The following is a 27995-nucleotide window of genomic DNA, read 5'->3' as shown; positions in this document are numbered from 1 at the left end:
GGTCATTTTATTTTATTGTTGCTTATTAATTTTTTGAAAAAAATATGCAAAGTGGGCATTTAAATTTTTTATATAACTTTTCTTTTAGTGTTTTGTTTTAATAACTTGGTGAATTGGTTGATACAAAATCCGTTTTAAGCTGCCATTGAAAGCGCCTGTTTTTTTAAATAATTTTTGAACGGGTAGAAAAAGTTAAATTTCGCAATTGGATTCTTATAACTGGCAGTGGTGCGCATCCGTTGATACCCTTTTCGACTATATCGACCAATTTTTGATATGAACAATTTTCACACAAAGGCTTAATGAAATAATTAGTCAAGTTTTCTACATTAAAGCCCTAATTGAACTCAATCTACCATACAAAATACAAATTATTAATTACCTCATTATTGTTTTATTGCTTTATTGAATGCCTAATCGGCTTTGCTTGGTGCTTCGAATTTTATTGTCAATGTAACAAATGACAATCAAAAATAAATTATTTACAATAATTTACGAAAAAAACCAAAAACACGAAAAAATTCAAAATTTAATGTTCGCTGCATTTGCTGCAAGAGATAATATGGCTTTTTAGAAAATAGGCACATATTTGGTTAGGTGCAACATCTATGGGTAGTTGCGCATGCATTTTATTTTGATTGTATTTATATTTAAGAAAGAAGCGGCTACTTTCCATTTTAACAATTTTTTTTTGTAAAAACGAAATATTTTTTGGGGCTGCTGACAGATGTTCCCTTAATGAAACAAAAGGCCCTGTATGAAAGGGGAAACTTTAATTATTTTATTAAATAGAATTGTGATTTGATTAAGTTTCTGTGTGAAAACGGTATTAAATGAGTAGTAGAGCGCCGATATTTTTGACATTCGGCGGCGGCGTGCAAAAAACGCTCCTCGCCGTAAGTTCTGCTTGCATCAAACTGTCATCAAGCAACGTCAGTCTAGAAATCCAGCGAAGAATCATTCTGGCCAACAAATGCTACGTTGGACTTGTAGGCATGTGGAAAGTAAAGTCCTCAGTTTCTCACTTATCGTATCCGTCCTGCTATATGGTGCAGAAGCATGGACGCGGCTATCTACGCATCAGCGACGGCGAAAAAAAAAATTTCTTCCGGAATTTCAGCAGAAGCCTTTGTACTAAGGTTTCCGGATTTTGTATTACCTATCTAAACCCTATAGCATTAGATATGTATAGAGGCATGATTCAATCACAAGAGGTTTGCTCGTTTGACTAAATATTTGACAATTGCAGCCATCTTACTTTAAAACAAAATATGAGCAGGGTAGAGCAGCCGTCAAAAGCAAATATAACATGCAAGTATAACCCATAGCAAACATTTCATGAAAAACTTTTCAGGAAAACATTTCAAAGCAGATAGATTTGGCTAAAATATGCCCTCGAGGCTTGGTTTCATCGAAAGCGGTGCTACTATTAGCGGCCGTTACATAACGGTAGAGTACATTGTCAAAAATGTTGCAATGGGAAAGTAATTATGAGGAAATTAAGAAGACGGCGAAGTGCACCGTAAAGTAAAATAGTGGCGAGGCGTTAAACATGACGGCCGTTATGACGGTACAAAGTCGTTCATCAACAGTTTTTCCCACCGCTATACTCAAAGCGATGAACATATTTATAAAAGACACATCATTTTTGGAGCTACATCATGATTCAATCACAAGAGGTTTACTCGGCTGACACATTTTTTGACAATTGCAGCCATTTTGCTCCCAAATCGAATTGACATCCGTTAACTGTGTTGTTTCTTTGCGATTTTTCGAAAAATATTTTTTAAAATTTTATGATGTACTTATTAACCATGCCATAATCTATTAGTGTGGCTGAACATAGGTATTTTTATGAAAAGTACGGACACCAAGGAATCGTGCTCTTTCGTAAGCCTATGAATAATCTAAACCAATTCAAAATTCACGTAAAAATATCATTAGTAAATAATGAAGATGCCATAACGAAATATACTCTTGGAGCATGTTAACTTATTCATTCCGTATGTACGGAACATTCATTTCCATTTAAGAATTTGTGGAATCGGTTTAATTTTGGAATATTATATTATACCTCGTGAGGAAGTAACAACCGAACGAATATTCTAAATTAATCGTTTATCTGGAACACTTCCATGAATACTTAACGGAAAAGAGCTTTCCGAAATTTCAGAATAAAAGGGCGTAGCAGAACCGCATAAAAGCTGAACTCTTCTGTCAAAGTCAAGACCGGCATATGAAGTTCTAAGACAATAAGCCACTTTCTTTTATTTATTTTTTATCAGTCCATGTCGGCTGCATTTTCAAAATCGTCTATCTCAAAATATTTTCCAAAAACTCCATTTCAAGATTTGTCACAAAAACGCCCTATATTAGAATTAGATTGAAGAACGCCTCAGAATGATTTTCATTAACTCCCTCTTATGTAAAAATGCATTGAACTTATGCTCAGATAGTGTGTTCTTGAAACAAATTCTGAGATAGTGTATTCTTGAATACAATTCTAACGTACGGCATTCTTCAAACACAATCTGAAGGAATGACCAAACCAACATGACTCTTTATCAATTCACGAAATATTTAGTAGAAAATAAATTATTTCCTCCAAAACCTGTTGACATTTACAAATTTATTATCACTACTAACATACTACAAAAGGTACTTTTCTACTACAATTTCCGCTGAAGGGGATTGAATTATTCCCCGATTTCCTTACTTCATAAAAGCAACCCGTCCAGATTTTTAAAATTGGGAGTGTCAAAGCTCTGCTATCATTGGAGAACAAACCTCTAGTAATTGAATCATGGAGCTACATATTTTTGATCCAGTTTTTTCTTTCGCTCATACACATTTAAAAAAATAATAAAGAAACTAAAAAACATGCGAAAATTAAAAATTTAATTTTGCGGGTCGTCTGCCGTAAGTGTTCGTAGTTCCCAACAAAGCGGTGCCGCTGAAAACGGTGAGTATTGTCACGGATATTAGCATCACTAAGCTATACCATCACTAAGGCGATGCTAAGGCCTTGGCATGCAAGCAGTATTTACGTCAATAATCAAATCATGTATACACATATATAAGGCAGCCGAAAGAGATGTCACACACAAATGCATTTACTTATACGCCTATGTGTACTCGAGAGACTGTAAACTACAAACATTCACATCAATAATTCAATCATTATGTATCTACATAAACGAATAAATAATTGCGTCTACACATATGTACGTATACGAGCAGCGGAGCGGCAATGCACAAACACATGCATATATCTTATCTGAGTTGTCACAAGAGAGAGCAATAATTTGTGCACGTAGTTGTGGCTGGCGATTTTGTAGCCGAAACTAACTAGTAACTTCTGGAAATAGAAGAGCCTAGATGTATGCAGCGTAAACTATAAAAGTGGCGCAAGCGAGTAAGAAGTAATTCAGTTTGAGTTGAGCTATCAATCAGTTTGATTAAGCACGCGATCTGGCGGCCAATAGTAGAGTTTCATTTGAGTTATCAATCAGTTTGGTTATTAAGCCAGCGAGTAGCAAAGTATAAGTGTTATTGTGAAGTACTTTAATAAAGGCCATTTTTCCATTATTCAATATTGGAGTTATTTATTCAACAGTTTAGTGATACGAACTCAGCAGAGGATTGCAAATAAGAGGATTTGCAGCAAATTCGTTACAGTATTAATTTTATTACGATTTGTATTGACGAAAGTTAACCGATATCGCGCCATCGATTTTTCGATAGGATTTGGGCTAAGGAAAAAAAGTTCCACTACGCATACCCAAAAAAATAATTTTCGAGCCAGCGAAAAAAAAATGGCCAATGGGTTAATTTTTCGACCAAAAAACCCCCAAAACTCAATAGTTTTTTGACCGGACGGGAGCTACTTGCTTTATGCCGACTCCGAACGGCATCTGCAAGGCAGATTAGTTTTCACTGAGAGCTTTTCATGGCAGAAATGCAAACGGAGAGCTTGCGAAACACTGCCGATGGGCAATCCCGCTTAGAAAAGTGGGTTCTAATTGAAAAACCTTGTTTCAAAATTTTGATGTTGTTTTTCCCGGGGCATGAACCCAGGATCTTCGGTGTGGTAGGCGGAGCATGGAAGCATGGAAATTAATACATCAGAGCAGCTTATAAAAAACTAAGAATTTACCATTTTGGAGCATGCTACCATCATACCACGGCGGCCGCCTAAATAATTTATTTTTGATTACTACTCCTCATACTGCTATCAGTTAGGTGTTTATTTCTCACAATAAATAGCTATTTGCTTTGGTGGTACCACCTAGGAGATTTTTTTCAACTTCACCTCAACTCGATATCCAATGTACGATATCAACTGGAGAAACTTATTGAATATTCATTTGAGAATGGAGATTTTTTTTCCATGTTTGTTGGGTAAACAAAATCCAGCTGTTGCCGTATCTACAAATTATCTAAATAAAAAAACCAATGTTGCCGCACAAAAAAGCATACCCCAAAGGCGGCATTTAACTGTGACTGAAAAACTGCTCAGTACTTTAACTGGAGTTTAAATTTGACTAGAGTTTAAGCTTAGCTTAACCAAATACTGAAAAACCGGGCCTTAATATACAATAATAATTATTATTAACTGTCTTTATGTCAAGCAAGGTTAGAGCTGGGCCATGTACTTCATATTGGAGTACTAATATGACAAAAATGGCACACATGGTCCAATCATTTTCTCCAGAGACACTAAAATAATGCCAGAAAACCTATTCTATTAATAGCAAATACTATTAACACCAAAGTGGGAAAAATCCAATAACTTCCAAACCAAAACATTAATTACAAACAACTATCTGCGCTAACTTAAAATCTAGTTGTCCCATAAATGTGCGTTTTCGTTTTGAGCTCCTCATATTTCAGAATTTGTTTTAAAAAGCGCCTAATCTCAGAATTAGGTTGAAGAATGCCCTAGACAACAGACGTGAATCAAGGGTGCCCAAGTGGTTTTAAGAATTAATGACAAAAGCAATATAAATAAGTTATTTACAATATCACGAAATATTAAATAAAAAGCAAGTAAAGGTCTCTAAGTTCGGGTGTAACCGAACATTATATACTCAGCGTGAGCTTTAATTGTACATTTCATTTCAGATAAATTACTTTTCTACATAACACGTGGCACCGCCCGTTTAAAAAAAATGTCTCCCCATTTCCTCTTACAATAAAACATGATAAGTGAGATATCATTAATTGAAAACTATTTTTTGCTAAGTTATATCTTATTATTCTAGTCTACAAACCTTTTAAAATTATTCTATATCTAAGTTGCCGTGGTCTTTAACCGATCCCGTCCATTTGTACTAGAAATATTTTCTACTATAGGGAAAATTTGTGTACCCAAATTTATTACGATCCATTAATTTTTCTTCGAGTTATTGCTCCCGAAACATAGAAAATTGCTTAGTCATAAAAGGGGCGGTGCTACGCCCATTTTTTTAAATTTGAATTTTTTCCTATTTATTTTTATAAATCCACTTGGGAAATGAAATATCATACATATATACAGCTCTTTTTTGCAAAGATATAGCTTATTTTATTCGTCTACGCCCCTTTTAAAAATCTTTTATATAAAAGTGGACCCACGCCCTTAACCGAATTCGTTAATTTTTCTTCAAAGCATTCCCCATAATATAGGCAACTTCCCTGCCGAATTTTGTTACGATAGGTTTAACGATTTTTATTTATGATTAGTAATATTTGTAAAATTGATTTTATCACAAGTGGGCGGTGCCACGCACATTTAAAAAAAAAAATTTCAAATTTTTATGAATAGTCTCAATATCAGTCCACACAACAAATTTCAATATTCTATGTGTATTATTTACCAAATAATGTTTTTTGTGTTTTCCAAAATGTTATATATGTATATAAAAAGTGGGCGTGGTTATCATCCGATTTTCAATACCAATCTATTCTGGGTCCAGATAAGCTCGTGTACCAAATTTGGTGAAGATATCTCAATATTTACTCAAGTTATCGTGTTAACGGACAGACGGACGGACATGGCTCAATCAAGTTTTTTTTCGACAGTGATGATTTTGATATATGGAAGTCTATATATATCTCGATTCCTTTATACCTGTACAACCAACCGTTATCCAATCAAAGTTAATATACTCTGTGTGCAAAGCACGCTGAGTATAATTAATAACTTTTCCATTTACTACTTTTGGTACTTTTCTACTAAAATTTTCGGTAAAGGGGATTGAATTATTCCCTGCTTTCATTGCTTCATAGAAGCAACCCGTACTGGTTTTCAAATTTGGTAGTGTCAAAGCTTTGCTCTCATTAGAGAACAAACCTCTAGGAATTGAATCATGGATAGAGCAAGAGCTAAGTTTCTATATATATTGCGAGTTTAATTACATATTTACAAGAGCCTTTACGGCACATTCTGACTGGCTCTGTTAGAAAAAATTATGAATTTCTAAGCCGCTTTACTGCTGCAAATATTTTGAGGTTGAACCCCAGCAAACAAACGACACATATGTGTACGGTTATACCTTTACTTTCGTGTGCCAATTGTGGTACTATTACTTATGTGAGGAAAATGACTTAATCCAGCATTCATTACAGTATCTCTTGTTCGTACAACTGACTCTACTTTTATAAATTCTTGATCATCCTTTATTGTATGTTTTATTTGGGAGTTCGATGAGATCTGCAACAACTGGTCTTTATCTACTTCAGGCACTTGTGATTCATTCATTTCATTAAGTTGTTCTTTGGCCAATTCAGCTATAGCTGCACGGGCTTCTTGCTTTTTACGCTTCGATTGCAACTTTTCACGTTCCTGTAACTCTAACTCTTCGCGCGCTTCATAGACACTCGGTGGTATAACTGGCGGTGGTTTGTTCATATGTATTTTCATGTGCCGCTTTAATGCAACATATTGAATGAAACGTTTCCCGCAACTACTGCACTCATGCGGCTTTTCGCCAGTATGAGTCATCTCATGGTGTTTCAATGTTTGCGCTTTGGCGAAGCGCTTATGACAGAATCGACATGCAAAATCTTTAACACCTTCATGCACGATGCGATGATGACGTTTGAGGTTGCCTTGGCCGTTAAAACCTTGACCGCAATCGGGACAAATATATGGCCCCTCTTTCATCATAAAGTTTATTTGCGGCGACCATGACGGCACAGCTACAGATGGTATAGGATTTACAGCCGTACCTGTCCAAAAAAAAAAAACAAACAAAACAATAATTATACATTGGTTGAGTTTTATAAAAAAAATACTATAATTTTAATAGCAAGTCCAAAATTAATACATAATTCAAAATTAGTTTGCCCCGCACGTTTAAGGGCTTGAAATACTCCCGCGGTAGGAATGACTGATGTAAAATGCATTTAAAGTCCACAGACTTGGAAGGTTCGACGTTATCATATCAAATCGTTCCCGAGATTTTCGGGTTAGGACCTTGATGATGCTAAATTCCGGAACGTACCGGTTCAATATCCTGTAAAGTACCATCATCATCGAATTCAAGAGGTTGATAAGCGCAATACAAAGATTTATAGCTTCAAAGCTTCAGCATCCCAATTGTTACTCGACTAGAGGCTTTCGCCGACTACTTTATCTGCGGCGGTGGTGTAGACTTCGTAAAATACCGGCGGATGCGGCGGACCTTCGTAAGCCGGCGTACATGGTAAATAAATTTTGATCTCCACAATTTTTTCTAATTAGTCTCCAACCTTAGAGAAATTCTGAAAAATTTATGGTTCTCAAATTTATATCCAGCATATTTCTCTTGAACGCCTAATTTTGAGCACTTTGTATATTCAAGGAGTAAAATGAATACCTTTATTGAATAATTTTTCATTTTTTTCATTTACACTGTGCAACAGCCGGCTGGGTATTGGACCAACCCCACTTTTTTGTAGAGATTGAGGCTTATGTAGACAAAGTACTATCTCCGTTTTTCGAAGTTAGCCTCCAAAAAATAGATATCGGCTTTCGAAGTTCGAAATTCTACATTTCGGAAATTTTATTTTTTTGTTAACGCGTTCAGCAAATTAAAAAAGTAAAAACGTGGTGGCGGTCCGCTTTTTTCTTTTATTTGAATGGCTGAATTCTTTTTTTGAAAAATTACAGTTCGAGCAATTCCAGTGCAGACATGGAAGTAGTAGCCACTATCATGGGACTATCTCACTTTTCATCTCGTATAACAGTTGTTATACTAAATTTCTCAAAAAAAGAATTCAACCCTTCAAATAAGGGAAAAGAGCGGACGACCACATTTTTACTTTATAAATTTGCTGAACACGTTAACGCGCGAAATCGGATGACGAACACGCTCACTCTTTAAAGAAACAATTTTTTAAGTCAAATTTTAACAAAAATGTAATATCTTTACGGGGTATAAGTAAATTATGTGAACATTCAACGCCAGTAATGATATGGTGCAACAAAATACAAAAATAAAAGAAAATTTCAAAATGGGCGTGGCTCCGCCCTTTTTCATTTAATTTGTCTGTGAAAATGGGCGAAATCGGTTGAAGCCACGCCCAGTTTTTATACACAGTCGACCCACTGTCCTTCCGCTCGGCCGTTAACACAATAACTTTAGCAAAAATCGATATTTCTTTACTAAACTTAGTTCACGTACTTATCTGAACTCACTTTAACTTGGTATTAAAATGGGCGAAATCCGACTATGACCACGCCCACTTGATATCGAAAATTTCGAAAAATGAAAAAATGCCATAATTCTATAACAAAATGAAAAAATGGATGAAACATGGTGATTGGATTGGTTTTTTGACGCAAAATATAACTTTAGAAAAAACTTTGTAAAATGGGTGTGACACCTATCATATTAAGTAGAAGAAAATGAAAAAGTTCTGCAGGGGGAAATCAAAAGCCCTTGGAATCATGGCAGGAATACTGTTCGTGGTATTACATATATGAATAAATTAGCGATACGATGATGATGATGTTCTGGGTCACCCTGCTCCACATTTTGGTCGATATCTCGAAAACGCCTTCACATATACAACTGAGGGTTACTCCCTTTTAAAACCCTCATTAATACCTTTAATTTGATACCGATATCGTACAAACATATTATAGAGGCACCTCCACCTTTATGGCGATATCTCTAAAAGGCGTCCACCTATAGAACTAAGGCCCACACCCTTTTAAAATACTCATTAACACCTTTCATTTGATACCCATATCGTACAAACACATTCCATGGTTACCCTAGGTTCATTTTCCTAAATGGTGATTTTCCTTATTTTGTCTCCAAAGCTCTCAGCTGAGTATGTAATGTTACACCCGAACTTAGCCTTCCTTACTTGTTAAAGTTGCTTTTATTTAGACTACTGCGAATGGATACTGGAATGGACTTACATAGGCGAATAGCATTGACAAAGAATAGCCGCCCAGATGTTAGACAGTTATAAGTTGGTACAATTAGGTCGTTGATTCGAGCAGACCTGGGGAAAATTAGATTATCATATTGGAAACTTGGCTCTTTATACATGATTAGCCGACAAAGGAAAATGCAGTTTCTAGCTTTCAGATATCCGGAGATTTCACAGTCCGGTATACGCGCTCTCCACCTGGATATATGATCAAATCTAGCTAAGCCGAATACATACCGTGTAACATGATTAAATGCTACGTCAATTTTATGAGCAGACTGGGAGCTCAGTTTACTGTATTTAAGCTCAGAGTAGCATATGATCGGCGGAGTAGCATATATAAGGGCGGAATACTTGAGAAACTTGTTCGTTTTTTAGATATAGGCAATACGTACCATTTCTCACTGTTCAGGCATAAGTCATTTTTCCTAGTCCATTCAAATATGAATGTTACGTCATTATTCAATCATGAGCATACATAATTTGTCCCCTCATGATTTTCCGATAAATATAGCTGGACATCATCAGCATGCTCGCATGCATTAAATTTGTCAGTAATAAAAATACTAAATAGTAGTGGACCCACGATGGAACCTTGGGGTACCCCAGCTAATAGTGGTTTTAGACCTGAAGTTTCGGTCAGATAACTTCGCATGAGCCGCACTGAGTAGTCACCAAAACCAAAATAATTTTTTAATTTTAAGCACAGCAAGTCATGGTTTATAGAGTCAAAGGCTTTTGAGAAGTCAAGTAGGCATAATAAAGTCAATTGGTTTTCTTCAAAGGGTGCCCTGATGCCGTCTAAAATTTGTATGATAGCCGGGGAGCAACTGTGCTTTGGTCGGAAGCCTGACTGGTATGGTGATAGCAGGCTATGTTTGTTAACGTGGTATTGAATTTGTTTCGACAATAATATCACAAAGACTTTCGAAAGTGCTGGCAAATTGCTGATAGGCGGAAAGTCACTAGGACAGTCCACAAAGTTTTTGCAATGGGTATAACCGTGGCAACCTTCCACATATCAGGGAAGCAAGAAGTAGTAATACTGTGGTTGATAATATGTGTCAATGTAGGAAGAATGTACGGGGCAATTAATTTAACAAATTTGATCGGTATATTGTCCTGACCGAATGCATTCGACCTTATTTTGTTTATGCATCTCGCCACATCAAGTTCCGAAACAGCTGTAAACTCAGAGACTTGACAAACAGGAACCACATATAAAGGACGTGTTGTGAAACAGGTATTAACAAAGACGGATTAACTCGACTCACAAAAGCGTAATTAAGGTCTTCATGATTAAGGGAACAGTCAGAAGTGTCACTCACATGTACGTGAAGGTTTTTTAAATTACGCCACAAAACATGATTAGCTAACGATAACATTCTACAGTAATATTTGCATTTTTCTCTCCTTATATAGGCGGTGGTCTCATTTCGTATAAATTTGTATGCACGCCAATTTGTGTCGCTTCGATTTTTTCCAGAGGGAATAAAGCAAGAGGACGATCTGCTGCTATAAACCCGAGTGGAACGTGAGTTGTATAGAGGTATAAAATAATTTCATTCAAAAATCTCAGCTTTTCGTGCGCCCCGAATTCAAACTCCAACATGCAGGCCAATTTATGCTGGAGATGTCTCCAAAAAGGTTATTTATGTCCAGTCGACGATAATCACGTGGAATGGATGGACTGGCTACTACACTGAGGTTATCGAACACTACATCAAATGAACAGAAAATTAGATCGTGGTCCGAGATAAAGGATACTTTGTCAAACTTTAAGACTTTAGACGTATCGGACACAATGAAGTAGTCAGGAAGGCTGGGGCAGCAGTTCTGTCCATACATTGTTGGTACGCACACATAAACCACCTTAAGACCAACACTTGAAACATCATCTAACAAACGGCACGTATAATGGTCAATAAAGTTTTTATTCGGATACATTTTTAAGAACAGATATTTTATTTTTTTTTTATTTTTTTTATTTTATGTCTATATTTTAGCCCACTTTCATACACACTAACTTTTGTGTTAATGTAAAAACATCTAGTTAAATAGTTCGTGTATAAAAGAAATCTGGTATTATTTTATAACTGACGAATATTAGCATCACTAAGCTGTTAGTAAATAATCACACAACAAAAACATGAAGCAGCCACTCTTATGTACGTGTACACATTAGAGTTAGCAACACTTATGTAGAAGGTGACGAAGAGATATTTCACACACACAGATGTAGTCATCAGCCGAAGTAGTTGCTCACACATACACACGCATATGACTATGCGAGACGCATAAACTACAAAGATACATGTATATAGCTGGTAACCAAGCAAAAGATTCTAGAAGGTGAAACGTCTAGACCTTTGGAGAAAAATGCGCTCAAGGCAACAGAGAGTATAAAAGCAGCTCAAGCTGAGGAATGACGAATCAGTTTGCGAAGTGAAGTATAATTGTACTACACCCAAAGTAGTCTAATAAAGACCACTTTGCAATACAGAATATTGGAGTGATTTATTCAACAGTTTAGCGATTCGAACGTTAGCAGAAGGTTTCAAATAAGCGGAATTTTCCAAAATCCGTTACAATATCTACGCTGATAATGTGCAATTGTATACGTGTTGTCCTCGTGATCAAACTAGGTTGTACATAAATAACTTGAACAACGATTTAAATCAAATAGATTCGTGGACTTCTATGAATGGCTTATGTAGAAATCCGAAAAAGTCAAAATGTATTGTTATTCGTAGAAGGTATTTTCCCACAAATGATTTAGAGAATGTAGTGTTTGGCAATTCCGTCAGAGAATACGCAGATACGACGAAACACTTAGGTGTAGTTTTTAACAAAACATTCACATGGAAAGACCATATTTTTAGTACTTTTGGAAAAGTGTATGGAATGCTTCGTACACTATGGTTAACACAGTATTTCACTCCTTTGCATATAACACTACTTCTGGATAAAGCGTACTTAATACCTACGCTCCTCTATGGCTTTGAGATTTACTCAAACTGTGACTTTGTGTGTGCAAAAACAAAATAAATGTTGTATATAACAACATTGCTAGAAAGGTTTATGGGTTGAAAAGACTTGATCGCGTATCATATCACGCTGAAAGGTTGCTAAACATTTCTTTCGAAAATCTTTTAAAAGCTAAAACACTGTTCTCCCTCCATAAATTTTAGAGATATCCTCCTAAATGCCAAAATTAAATGATCTATCTTCCGGACGTTCCTAGTTCTTGTAAAATGATATTTCATTTTTTTGGTAATGTCTAGAATAGCGGTTAAAGCTAATAAGCATACTTTTTTGCAAATATATCTTGAAAGAGTTGACATTTTTCTTTTCCACCTTCAGATTGTTGTCGAGTTCAAGACGTGCAGTTTGACACCCCTCCATATAATTTTGAACGCGTTTTCGCAGTGGACCGCTCCTTTAGCAACTCACTTAAGTACTATAATTTTAAATGGAATGGCCTTTTGCAATTCATGATGTATATTGGAACGATTTTCCGTCATCCCTTGTCAAATTTGGTTTCGAGACAAATCGGTTTCGGCGTTGTGCCATCATCAGTGTCGATTTTTGTTCTGAGCTGTTGTTGTCGTTTGTTCTGTATTTATAGTTCGTAGATACATGAACAGGTATTGTCAGAATTGATGCTTGTGTATATTCAGTTATGTGTATGTGCTGTGTGCTCATTCAGAACAGAGGGTGGGTTTTACTGATCTATTTGTGTGGCTGACTGAGGCAAGTAAAAGTCCGTAATTTTAGTCGTTTGACCTTCTTTGTGGGGTTTTTTTTTTGTGCGTTAATTGTTTTGTGATTGTTGTGTTGTTGTGTGTTTGTCTGTTGTACCTGTGTGATTACTTTGTTTCTTGTAAGCAAGTTTTAAAGGCTCGAATATTATGTCAGAAATGTATCTGTTCGTTTATTATTCTACAGCCGAATGCTTTCTGTTTGTAGATTTCCATGTTTTCGAGTACGTTGAGACGTCGGCTTTTTGCTTGTATGTGAAGAAGCCTAACTGTTTTATTGATATTTGCTGGGGAACATTCATTTTCGACCATGTGATTCGCGTAGTTAGACTCTGGTATAATGTTTGAATCCATGTTTTTTTGTCGTAATATCTAATGTGTTCTCTGAACCTCGTTCCTATTTTCCGCCCTGTTTGTCCTATGTAACTATGTTTACATCCGCAGGTAAGCTTGTATACGCCGTGGCTGCTAAACGGATCCTCTGAGTTAGTGTTAGTTCTTATTCTTAGTTTTCGCCCTAGATTGTTCGATGTTTTGAACGCTGTGTTAATGTTGTATTTTTTAAAAAGTTTGCCAATCTATATGCTGATTTTCCAGTATATGTCATAGTCGTCCAGGTGGTATTATTTTCCTTTTCGTTATTTCTTTTTGGTTCACCGTGCGTCCTTCTGAGCTTATCTACAAGTGCTTTTTTTATATCCGTTGTTTGCAGCAATGTTATATATGACTTCAAGCTCTCCCTCATATGCCTCTTGTGTAAGAGGTGTTCTTTCAAGTCTATGTACCAAATGCCTTAATGCTGCATTTTTATGCTGTTGGGGGTGATTTGAGGTATTATGTGTTATTGCGTCGATGGCCGTTGGCTTTCTATATATGTCATAGTTAAATTTTTTGGCTTCTTTATCAATATTTATCGTGAAGTCTAGATAGTTGATTCCTCCGTCTTTTTCGGTTTCCATTGTAAATTTTATATTTCCGTGCTGCTTGTTGAGGTACTCCAAGCTCTTCGTTATTTGTAGTGAAAACGCATATTATGTCATCCACGCAATTCACTTAAGTACTATAATTTTAAATGGAATGGACTGACGATTTGAATAAAGAAATTGTTCATTTACACCCAATTTCAGTTTTTTTCAGCCCTCTGTGGTTTGAAATGCATAACTAACATCTGTTTTTTTAGAAAATAAGTTCTAACCGATTGAAACAATTTTATTTTTAGTATTAGTGTTCTTAATGCTCACAGTTTTACAAATCATTTGATACCCATTTTCATGACATCGGACCGACTTTCGATGTCGGTCATTCGCATTATACAGTCTAAAAAAAGTACAAAATATTGCACTGAATGCCGTCGCCGCCCTGTGACCAAAATTATGGCATTCGCCGGCGACACGTCAAAATTGACAAAATTGGTGGCGACGTTTATCGGCGCGTATATTTCTATTACAAAAGTGCGTTCCGTCAGCACATTTTAGTTGGAAAAAGGATAAAAAAATAGTTTTTTGTTAGCATTGTTTAATTTTTTTTTTGCTGGCTGGCATGTTACATAAAAATCGATCGCAATATTCCACTTGATCTGAATTGATTTCTCTCGATGCCTGCCCCATCTATGGAGACTTTTTTCTTAAATAAATAAATAAATACTTGGCCCGATTTGCCTCCAAGGAGGTTTAGGCCGAGCTTCTCTCCCAAATCGCGTCCTGCTTCTTTTTTTAACTTGTCCCACAAATTGGGGAGACGGTTCCCATATATTTTTGCCGACTCCGAATGGCAGCTGCAGCACAGATGAATTTTCATTGAGAAGCTTTTTATGGCAGAAATACACTCAGAGTCTTTACCAAGCCACTGCCGAGGTGCGACCCTGGTTATAAAAACATTTTTTGTAAATTAAAACAACTTTTTGATGTTGCTTTGCCGGGAACTTCAGCCCAGCACATTCGATGTGGTAGGCACGCTCCCACCATACCGCGGCCGCATTTTAATGGAATTCTAAACCAAATTCCAAGTGCCAGGCCTCTAGCTCACCAGGAAGTTATTTAAAACCCGATCCCAAATTTCCTTATCTCTTTTATAAATTCTTCAATTATCTCGACCATGTGTGATTTTAATCTGCCATGTGTGAAATGGAGTCTTATCGAAGAGAAGCTAGCCCCTACTTCTTCTCGCGGTATCCTCTACGATTTCCTAAACGAGTTAGCAGATGTTGAACTTTTTCAAGTGAACAACATTCAGAATAAATTCGGTAAATGCTTGTATTTAATTTTTACAGACGAGTCATCAAATTGTTTTGTAAATCGATGCGATGCCCTTCCCTGCCTGAAGATGTATATCATCCTGCTCTCGCGATATTTATGGAATCTCACAATCTATCTGAGCATACCTCCAACGTAGTGCGAAAGACCCTTCGCCGATTTCTGTTTAGAAAAGCTAATTGGTCTAAAGTAATACTTGAAGTGTCGAGAATAAATTGGCCTCAATACGATGGGGATATTGATGAGAGTATATCCCATTTTAATAATGTATTATACGCAATATTCTATAAATGCATGCCTATGTCCGAAACCACTGCAATATCATCATCGGCTTGGAGCACTAAAGAATTGAAACTCCTGAAAAATCAAACGATACAAATTTTCTGGATCTATGCCCATGCCGCCTACTCAATTTTACGTCACAGGTATAACACGTTAAACAGAATTTGTTACAAGAACTGTATCCGTAGGATTAAGAGCCAAATTTTTGACAATCCTAAGTCGTTTTATAGCTTCGTTAATTCAAAAAGGAAGATAAAAGGGTTTCCTTCTACAATGAAGCTAAATGATCAGATTTCCAACTACAGCTTCGAAATTGCTAATATGATTTCGGATTTCTTCGAATCTAATTATTCAAATACCCATGATTACCCGCCATCGGGATTTCAGATTGTCTCCTCTGAATTCCCAGGCAGTCCCATATATATGTACTGATGATGTTTTAACTCATCTGGAAAATCTAAAAATTTCTTACTCTAGTGGTCCGGATCAAATTCCGTCGGTTGTGCTGAAATCTTGTGCTCGATACTTATATCGACCTCTAGCCTGTTTGTTCAATGCGTCCCTGATGCAAGGGATATTTCCCAACAAGTGGAAAGAATCATTCATAATAGCAATAAAAATGGAAGCAGAACGTGGGTTATAAATTATAGAGGAATGGCCAAACTCAACACTATTCCTAAGCTATTTGAATCGATTATCACAAAACATATCGCTTTTAGAGTATCTTCATTTATTGACTTTTCACAACATGGCCTTTGCAAGGGTAAGTCAACGGTGTCCAACTTGCTTGAGTTTACAACCTTTGTATCCAACAGTTGTAAGACTAATTGTGAAGTTGATGTTATTTATACTAATCTAAGTGAGGCATTTCATAAAGTTTCTCAGTATATACTTTTATTCAAACTTGATCGGTTAGGATTTCCTCCATTGCTCCTCTCTTGGGTTTCTTCTTATGTGAAGGAAAGAAAACAAACAAATTGCTGGTCTCGGTTCATAAATTTAACTTCTGCTGTTCCTCAAGGCAGCCGGTCGAGGTCCGGTTTTGTTGTTTTGTTCATTAATGACCTTCCCGTTGTTGTTATTGTATTAACGATAAAGACACCGAAGGCTTTGGGGAGTGTTATCGATATTGATAGTCCTTTGCGGGATATAGATCCGGTACGTTCCGGTAAAAAATCACCATTAAGGCACTATTAAGGCCCGACCATCTCTGGAACAATTTATATGGCCACATTAAACCTTCAAGGCCATCCCTCCCTCCCCACCCCCTAGTTCCATAAGGAGCTTGGGGTCGCCAGAGCGTCGTTTGTTAATGCAACAGGATTCGCCGCGGATAGGTGAGGTTGACAATTGGGTTGGAGAAGCTATATATTGCGCTGGCAACCCATTGTGAGGGTTGCGCTACACAACCGCTTGAATATTGACCTTCCTAGTGTTTTGAAGCGCTGCAAGCCGTTGATGTACGCTGATGATGTCAAACTTATAATGCCTATCCGCTTACCCGTGGATAGGGCATGTCTTCAGGCTGATCTGAATAGTCTAGTTGACTGGTGTAATGTAAACTCCATGTCACTAAACCTACCTAAATGTAAGTATAGTTGTTATTATTTGTTGTTAAATTATTAACTTTGTATTTTATACTTTGAATTTTAAATATTTTATTATCGAATTACTTTTTGGTAAATGAAAATTTGTGAATACTTCAAAAAGAAAATTTTTGATTATAATATTTTATACTTCAAATAAATAACATAATATTTTTAACATTTTTGGTAATTTTTATAGCCTTATGCGTTTACGTTATGTTAATAATAATGAGCTTAAAGGCCGTGGTTAAATAAAACACAATGTTTAAAATTTCATTGGTTTTTTAATTTGTCAATATTTCGGCTTCAGTCTGAAGCCATCTTCAGAAACTTGTGGTTATTCTTTATCGACTGATCATATGTTCCGAAATTTTAAACATTGTGTTTTATTTAACCACGGCCTTTAAGCTCATTATTATTAACATAACATAATATTTTTAAAAAATAAATATTTAAATATTTGGTTAACCACCAAATATAATGGCGATCCTACCAACGATCCCGTGCAATTCCACCATACAATATTTATTTTTCTTTAAAGAAATTGGTCAAACATTATACCACAAATTAACTTGAAGAACATAACGATGAAACAATTGGATGAAGAATTAGAATTAGAACAGCTTCAAATTAGGCAACAACAACAAACTGATACATTTTTACAAAAAACCATTTCTGATCAAAATTCTAAAAATAATTTTAAAGATATTCATATTCCAGTTATTAATTTAAATATATGGTGTGATGTTTCTCTACAACCTTTTCGACCTTATGTTCCACATTCTATGAGAAGAATTATATTTGACAAAATTCATTCATTATCTCATCCAAGTATAAGAACAACTAGAAAATTAATTCAAAATAAATATTATTGGCCTAGTATGCGTAAAGAAATTAACGATTGGACTTCATCTTGTATCAATTGTCAAAAATCCAAAATTTCAAGACATACTAAATCTCCTATTCAAAAAATTCAAATACCATCAGGTCGTTTTGAACATATTCATATGGATATTGTTGGACCTCTTCCAGTTTCAAATGAAAATTGTTATATTTTAACAATTATTGATAGATTTTCACGTTGGCCTGAAGCTTATCCACTTAAAGACATTTCAACAAATACTATAGTAAAAACTTTTATTCAAAATTATATACCACGATTTGGTAACCATTAAATATACCAGTAGATCAAGGTTCACAATTCACCTCAAAATTTTTTACGGAATTAACTAAACTTTTAGGTTCTCATAAAATTCATACATCTCCTCACCATCCCCAAGCAAATAGCATGATAGAGAGATTTCATCGAAGTCTAAAATCAGCAATTATAGCATCAAACGACTCGGTTCAATGGTCTGACATTTTACCATTCATTCTACTTGGCTTATGAACTTCTATTAAAGAAGATTTAAAATGTTCATCTGCTGAATTGTTTATGGTCAAACACTTAGAATACCTGGTGAATTAATTATATCAAATAGTAATAAAGAACATGATTTTTCTAATGACGCTCTTCACAAAATAAGAGAATATTTTTCGCTTGTTCGTTCTAAAGTTTTTCATCATAGCAAAGAAAACTGTTTCGTTCCTAAAAAATTAGAAAATTGTGAGTATGTTTTTGTTGAAGTTCTTCGTAAATCTAATTTAGAATCACCTTATGAAGGACCTTTTAAAGTTATCTCTAAGAAACATAAAACATTTACAATTCAATACAAAAATACTATTAAAAATTTTTCGATTGATTTACTTAAACCAGCAAATATACTTATTAACACTAATTTAAATACAAATACAAATACATTAAACAACAAAAAGCAAAACACGGTTACATTTAATATTAATTAATTATTTATTGGTTTTTAATTTTCTTGGAGAGGGAGTAAATATAGTGGTTATTATTTGTTGTTAAGTTATTAACTTTGTATTTTATACTTTGAATTTTAAATATTTTATTATCGAATTACTTTTTGGTAAATGAAAATTTTTGAATACTTCAAAAAAAAAAAATGTTCGATTATAATATTTTATACTTCAAATAAATAACATAATATTTTTAAAAAATAAATATTTAAATATTTGGTTAACCACCAAAGTAAGTTCATGTGTTTTACAAGGAAGTCCTTCCAATCCCATGACTATGCTATTGGCGACTATGTAATCAAGGAAGTCACTAATTTTATTCATTTGGGCGTTACAATGGACCCAAAACTGGATTTTAAACTTCATATTGAATCTTGCGTGAATAGCGCTAAAGGTACTTTGGCGTTTGTTAAACGCTGGTCTAAAGAATTCAATGACCCATACGTTACAAAAACTCTTTTTATATCATTGGTCAGGCCTACTTTGGAATACGCTTCAATAATTTGGAATCCACGTTATCAGGTTCATTCTGACAAGCTGGAATCGGTCCAGAAACAATTTCTGCTTTTCGCTTGAAAACACTTACCATGGGATCCTTCCAAAAATATCCCCCCCCCCCCTCCTCCCCCCCCCCTACTACAACCGGTTAAAACTATTACAATTGCCCACGTTACAGAGCCGCAGGGAGATGCTTGGTGCCTTATTTATTGTTAAATTAATAAGAAGAGGGTCGATAAATAGTCCATTTTTGCTTGATGAAATTAAGCTTAACGTTTCTATTAGGCCATCTAGACATTTTAATTAAATTTTTGTAGCAGATCGAATTATGAAATGCACGAACCACTTCGCTGTTTATGTCATGATTTTAACAAACACTGTAAAAATTTAGACGTCGGCGACTCGTTTCTTGGTATTAAAAAATACCTTTTAACTACATTTTTGTAATTTGAAATGAAGCAAAGAACGCTAAACCGTGATAACACTGTTCAACCCTCTGTTTCAAATATGAAAGTACCAGTTACTTGAAACTTGTTTGCAAAATTGCGTTGTGATCATTATTTTTATATGTACGTATGTACTCATATTTATTCTGTATAAATTTTGTCTACTATTAATTTGCTCTATTGTAATCAATTTCATAAATTCAGGTGTGCCCCCTACTAGGTAAATAGCTCCTTCATGAGTATGAGAATTCTTATAAGAATTCATTTACAACATTTTAACTTATGCTTACTTCTAAGCTTTGAATTGAAATTGTCAAGCCTCTAACTAAATACTGTTTAAATATTGTTTTAAAATTGATCATTGCATATGTTATCCATATCGTACATTATATCTTTAAATTAGAGCTTACGATTTCTTCTCGAACACAAGCGAGATTTTCGAGACCCGAGAAATCGAGAACTCGACAGCACTTGTTTTTTTTTTTTTTACTTTTTTGTTGATTATATTGCTTCAATGACATTTAACTCAAACCATATTTATTATACATATAATTTTGTTCGCAATATTTTATTTTTCAACGAGACATCAAGAACACGGCCATTGTTTACTATATAGGTTGGCAGCTTAAATAGAGGTTATGTTGCGAATAGAGTGGAAGGCAGTGGACTAGGCAGTCGAATGTCATATAATGAAGGAATGGTGTTCGGAGTTTTTCAAAGTTAAAAAAAAAAATGATAAAAGCTCTAATATAAATAAAAATATTGTTTTAATAACAACAAAAACGCCTTATATATTCTATATACATAAATTCGTAAGGATTATCTCACTTTAAAATTTGAGTTAAATAATCTAAAGTTTTTTTTTTGAAACTGAGTCGAAAACTGTGCGTGTGAATGTGCGAATTTTCACCGATCAGCTGTTAGTTGCGCTACTTGGTAAAATTTACAATGAACACGGCTTCTCGCGAGATTCTCGAATCTCGAGTTTCTCGTAAGGCTCGCGAGATTCTCGAATCTCGAATTTCTCATAAGGCTCTCGAGATTCTCGAATCTCGAATTACTCGTAATACTCGCGATCTTCTCGACTTTAAATTCAGTCGTTGCATTGGCAGTATTCTATACATTTCGGGGTTTTTTACTTGTGGTTTTGCGGATATTTTGGCTTGTGCTCCAGGTGAAAACCTAAGCTCTATATAAAACAGCAATGAATCGATTAAGTTGAATGTCGAGAAGCTCGCTAGCCTTACGAGTAATTCGAGAATATCATGAGCCTTACGAGTAATTCGAGATTCGAGAATATAGCGAGAAGGCGAGATTCGCGAGAAATCTCTTCTCGAACATGTTCGAGAAATCGTAAGCTCTACTTTAAATTAAGTGTCTGTATATTTGGTCTGTATAAATTGTTTAATTTGTAGACTGATAAATAAACAAATCAAGTCCTTTTTTTGCAAAAAAAAATCGATCGATCGATCTCAAATTTCCTTATCTTGTATGAAGTTTTTATTTATCTCGACCTCTTTTTGCTGCATCGTCTTTGTGCACTGATCTAATTATAAGGTTTCAATGCTTTGAAATGCTTTTATGTTATTTGTTGCACTATATATGGATAGGATTTTACTGTACTAATTTATACTATAAATAGCTGAACTGAAAAATTTACACATTAACCCTTTGTTGTTGTTGTTGGTACACCGTATGTACCACTAAATGTGTATATTGGCCTAATCCTCAAAATCACACTCAAACTGAATAAAAAATGTACCAAAGCAGGTTTTTTTAGTTTGTCTAAAGGTACATATAAAAACGAAATGTTGTTGTTGTTGTAGCGATAAGGTCGCTCCCCGAAGGCCCCGGGGAGTGCTATCGATGTGATGGCCCTTTTTCGGATACAGATCCGGTACGCTCCGGTAACACAGCACCATTAAGGTGCCAGCCCGGCTATCTCGGGAACGATTTATGTGGCCACAATTTACCTTCAGGCCATTCCCTCCCTCCCCACCCCCAAGTTCCATGAGGAGCTTGGGGTCGCCAGAGCCTCGTCTGTTAGTGAAACAGGATTCGCCGCGGATAGGTGAGGTTTACAATTGGGTTTGGAGAAGCTTTATATTGCGCTGGCAACCTGAAGGGTTGCGCTACACAGCCCCTTGAATCTGGTATTTTAGTCGCCTCTTACGACAGGCATACCTACCGCGGGTATAAAAGCGAAATCATTTTCTCCTGTGCAGTGCGCTCAGTTTTGAGTTAAATAGGGAAAGATTCGGACACGTGTTTGGTTTTTGAATAATAATCTTTAAAAAAAAGTTGTAACTGCCAAACAAATAATTTTTATGGATGATATTTATTTTATTTACAAGCGTTAGCATATCTAGTGAAACATTTACATGGATTTTCTTGAGTTTGTGGAGTTTCAGTGAGCTTGTAGTAGTATTTTATACTGGTACATATACGTATCAACAGTGCCTCTCTTCAAAAAAAAAGTATTCTCTCGTCTTTTTTTATAAAGACACTAGCTTTACCAGTCACACGTTGTAACGCCCGAGATCGAATGGATGTTGCGTTATTTTTTCTGTTTAGTTTGTTGATAATTTAATTTATTGTTCTGTAAATTGAAGAAGCATGACTGGTGAGCCTATTTTCAAAGTTGATATATGCGCAGGCATTCCTTTTGATTCTAAGGAGTATAGAAATTCATTTGGATAATTCACAATTTTATCTTCATCTGTAACTGTGTCGATCGATTTATATTTCGTCACTTCACCAGGATATTGATTTTTTTTTTGTTAACATGATCATTTTTGGGAGCTAAGATAGTTCTTTCGCATAGCCAAAAAACAAAAACATTTAAATTTACAATTCTTAATTCTGAAATATGAAAAACTTTCGTCTTGATCGAAGGAACCTCGAGCCAAAATTTGGTGATGATCGAAGTATAGCAAACACGTTTTCATAGCGAACACCCACACAGAATTTGATTTTTATAGAAGATGTAGATAGACTGAAGCTAAACAATTTTTTTAACAGCGGCAGATTACTAAACGTCCAAAAGGCATAACAGCTAAACTCAACAATGCAGTCAAACTTTAGGTGTTAAAATAACTTAAGTTTGTACGGCAGCCATAGTTTTTCCCCATTCCACATTTTACTGGTGGTTTTAGGACTTAACGTCACATAGCTCCTTACCAATTTTAATTATCCTACCATTACGACATCCAGATATATGCAGTATAATATATTCCATTTGCATGGGAGGTGCCACGCCCCCTTTTTCCCAATTCCATATTTTCTTGGTGGTGTTAAGGATTGACCTCAAATAACTCCTTACTGAATTTCAATGTTCTGGCATGTATACCTTCAAAGTTATGCAGTACCAAAGATTCCATTTGAATGGGAGGTTCCACGCCCCCTTTTTCCCAATTCCGCATTTTCTTGGTGGTGTTAGGGATTGACCTCATATAACTCCTTACTGAATTTCAATGTTCTGGCATGTATACCTTCAAAGTTATGCAGTACCAAAGATTCCATTTGAATGGGAGGTTCCACGCCCCCTTTTTCCCAATTCCGCCTTTTCTTGGTGATTTTAGGGATTGACCTTATATAACTCCTTACTGAATTTCAATGATCTGGCATGTATACTTTCAATGTTATGCATTACTAAAGATTCCATTTCCATTCCCCCTTTCTCCAAATTCCGCATTTTCTTGGTGGTGTTAGGGATTGACCTCATATAACTCCTCATTGAATCTCAATGTTCTGGCATGTATACCTTCAAAGATATGCAGTACCAAAGATTCCATTTGTATGGGAGGTGCCACGCCCCTTTTATATATCGAAATTATTTTTAGCCTAAAACCTTCCCGTTGATCAAAGGAACCCATAACCAAAATTTGGTGATGATTGATGTGTGGGAAATACGTTTCCATAGCGAACACACACACACACAGAATTTGAATTTTATATATATATGGCTAAACCGATTTGAGATTTCAAAATCAACTAACCATCATCTCTCCTTCCTGTATCTTTCCTAAAAATTGTATGGCAATCTGTCGAGCCGTTCTCGAGTTATGGAGTGACAATCAAAATGTACACTTCTTTTTATATATATAGAAGAGATACCATATCGAAAAAACTGAGCTTAGACAAAATTACAGAGCTGCTGATTGATGAAATACTTGATTCAGATGACGATGATACAGGCACTGATTTTTTAAACGGAAATGATGATAATTATTTTCCAAAATTGGGTTCGTACGGCGAAGAATCTGGTTCCCCTTCATCGTCCAATAGTGAGCTATCAGATTTTGAAAGCATTATAGCACCGAACGAATTTGTGGGATCCAATTTATCACAAGACGATAATGAGAATTACATCTCAACAAATTTTAGGTTATAGTCATCTCTTTGAGAAAATTCCATACCTATACATATTATAAGTGATTACCGTGGACGTAATATAAGTCCGGAAATTCCTCGCAATTCTTTGCCCTTTCAAAATTTTTTAAAAGATCTTTCCTCGAAGCCTGTGCATGTACATATATCGCACAATGTACAAATGACCCCATTTCTGAGTTTCAAACCGCAAAAAAAGCTCAAATATAGTAAAGACCGATACAATTTATGCTGGGCTCTATGTTCGTTATGTCTTATAGCAAGCTTCCGACTTTAAAACATTATTGGTCAAAACATCCTTCAATAAGTAATGCTATTATCAAGACTGCAATATCTCGTGACCGCTATAAATTTTTGGCATCAAAATTATATTTTGCATTTTCTCAGAAACCAACTGATTGCAGTAAAACTTATTACATCGACGATGTTGTGGAGTATTTGAAAAGTACATTTCAAAAATGCCGGCAGGATAAGGTTAGGCAGAGAAGAGATGAGGCAATGGCAAAGTTTAAAGGAAGATCATCCTTAAAACAATATATGCCACTCAAATAAGTAAAACGTGAAATAAAAATGTGGCTGCGATGTGACTCTGAGACGGAACACATATATGATTCCAATATATACAACGGAAGAGAACAAAATCAATACAATGGAACTTTAGGCGAACGTGTGGTTAAAGCTTTAGTTAGTACAATTAAAGAAAAATAGAAAATATTTACCTCCAACAAACGAAAAATGGGAAAGAAATGAGTCCTCGTTCAGGGTCAGCACATCTGGTCATTAATATCAGGTATTAAAGGTATTAAAACTGCAGCCGTACGCGGATCACAATCACCAAGCCGTTTATCTCAACGAAAAAAGGGAGCTGGGCAACGTATCCTTGCATTTACCAATTCCTATTGAGACTCGAAGACCTTGCGCAAAGTGTGCGCAGGGCAAAACAAAAACCTGGGGGCCAATTCACGTTCTGCTAAGTGATAAAATGAAAACGAATTTTCATATATTTGAAAAAAATTGTGTATGAGTTTTTTTTTTTTTTTCATTTTACCACTTCACAGAACGTGAATTGGCCCCCAGAACAAAACAAATTTCACAGCAATATGATATATCACTTTGCAAGATGTGCTTCGCAAAATATCATACACAAAAATAAATTAGATTCATACATAATTTTCGAAATTTAAGAATTACATATGTGTTTATTTTTAAACATTTTTCTTGGAAGTAATATACTTTTTTGTAAAATTTTTTCCAATAAATGATTATCCATCAATATGAAATTTTTTTATTATTATTGTATTGAGAACTGCTGGTACAATCGTTCTACCACACAATAGTACTGGTGGTACAATGTTGTACCAGTCCCGCCCCCCCCCCCCCCCAACATAAAAATTTGAAATTTTTGAATGCAAATAATCTAATTATCTGTATCTTAATTACTTGAAACTAAGTAAATTGTATATACTTAACAGGCTGAATGCCGGTTTGAAAGGGTTAAATAGAGAGATGTATTTAACGATGGGTAAAATGATTTATGAAAATATAATAATTAACGGTTGGCTCACATCATTATCTTTTATAAAAATTATGTATAGTAGAACGTATATATACCTGCCAATTCTGCAATATCAACGCGTTCTACACGTCGTGGATTTCTAGGTATTGCCGCTGTTGATTCCGCACAAACTTTAAGTATCTCTTCAGCAACTTTTTGATGGGACTCCTGTGTGTGTGATTCTACTGCAGATGATAGTTCCGGTATAGATACATCGGGTCCTTCAGCCGTCATAAAACCATTTTCAATTTGCCGTTTACGATAAACTTCAATGGCACGTAGGACACGCTTTTCATGTGTTTTCAGATGTTTGGTTAAAGCTTTAGCGTAAAGAAAACGCTTTCCACACACTTTACATTCGCAACGCTTTTCGCCAGTATGTGTCATTTCATGCATTTTACAGGCATTCGATTTACCAAACGTTTTCCCACAATACTGACATGCATAGTCCTTAATTTTCTCGTGCACAATTTTTACATGCATGCGTAAATTTTGTTTATTATGTGATGCGTATGTGCATTGTGGACAGTTGAATTTTTTTTCTTGTGTATGGGTATTAATATGAGTGTTCCATTCTTGTCGAGTCGTTTTACCAACACCACAATATGGACAAACATAGTTTTTAATGCCTGCATGACGCATAAGATGATCTTTAAGAGCACTATTGATTACAAAACGTTTGCCGCATATATTACATGGAAAAGGTAACTCTTTGCCATCGTGTTTATACATATGCTTTTTAAGAGCCATGGGACAGCGGAAGACCTTTTCGCATTGACTACATTTATAACATTTTGGCGCATGCAACTCCTTAGCAATTTTATGTATTTTACGTAAATGCCAATTAAGCAGACGTGTTCTAGGAAATTTTCGATCGCAACCCTCTTCAGGGCAAGGGTAACTATCACATGTTTCGGCGTGGCAATGCTCCATATGCAAACGAAGGCCATTAGCCGTAGTAAAACCTTTGCGACATGCTTCTTCCGTACACTTGTAGGGTAGCTGGTCGTTGTGGTGACGCATATGCTCGTCATAACGTTCCGTTTTTCTAAATTTCTCCTGGCAAATATGGCATTCAATACATTTGGCCGTATTATCGTCACCTACTTGTTCAACACGCTTCATCTTTGCTTTCTTCTTCTTTAACATTTCATCGAAAGTTTTCCCATCTAAGCCATCTTCGATAATACCTTCCTGTCGTCGTAAAGCTTTTTTTGATTGGCGAGATTTCAGTAAGCGCGCTGCCAACGGTGTTTCATCATCACTATCGGCACTGCTTCTGTGCGCTTCATCTGCCATATCGAATGGTTCAAAATCACTTGTGTCAGAATCATCAAGCTGTAAGTCTTTTTCTTCAATGATCTTTTCACCATCACCGACTGTGCACCTATTATCGTCTCCATTTTCACCAACTTCTTTGTCAACAGTTTCAAGCATTTTGAAAACTTCTTCACAGTTTCCTATTAACTCAAGTTTGGTATTTAGAAGTGGGTCAAACCCTATGGGCTCATCCTCATAAATACCAGCGTTTCCTGTATCCTCATCATCAGCTTCCAGTACGGCTACTTCACTTATTTCCTCGATGATTAAATTGTTTTCTATCATCTTCTGAAACTTATCAGCCGACTCAATGCACATTTTCTGGAATTCCTGCAGATCATTTAGACGCGTATAACAATCGCCACAGATATTCTCTGGGAATCCATCATGAGGCTCCACTGCAATTGTTGTAAATTTGGTCAGCTTTTTGGCCAAACCGGGTATGACAAACAAACCGTAGCTAGATCCATTCTGCATTTTTATTAGGCAAATCCGACAAATCGAATTAATAGTACATATTTTTTCTTCCTTCATTGTGCATTAATTGTTATTAATTTTTACTTCCATTTATTTACAAAATTTGTTATCTGCAAAATATTCTGCCCTGTCAATTACGTTTATATCGCGCACGTAACAAA

At 35.6% G+C, this 27995-nt stretch overlaps 1 protein-coding gene across 1 annotated transcript; it reads right to left on the bottom strand.

The window, feature by feature from the left end:
• Positions 1 to 15: 15 nt before the first annotated feature.
• Positions 16 to 27995, bottom strand: LOC137252998 (zinc finger protein 726). Its single transcript, XM_067789200.1, has 2 exons — positions 26094 to 27995; positions 16 to 7212 (listed from the first exon to the last, which is right to left on the bottom strand). Exons 1-2 carry the CDS (start codon positions 27889 to 27891, stop codon positions 6539 to 6541), a joined length of 2472 nt encoding a protein of 823 aa, XP_067645301.1. The 5' UTR covers positions 27892 to 27995; the 3' UTR covers positions 16 to 6538.

The sequence above is a fragment of the Eurosta solidaginis genome, chromosome 5 (assembly GCF_040869045.1).
Source record: "Eurosta solidaginis isolate ZX-2024a chromosome 5, ASM4086904v1, whole genome shotgun sequence".
NCBI lineage: Eukaryota > Metazoa > Arthropoda > Insecta > Diptera > Tephritidae > Eurosta > Eurosta solidaginis.
This window is presented reverse-complemented; position numbering and strand designations above follow the sequence as displayed.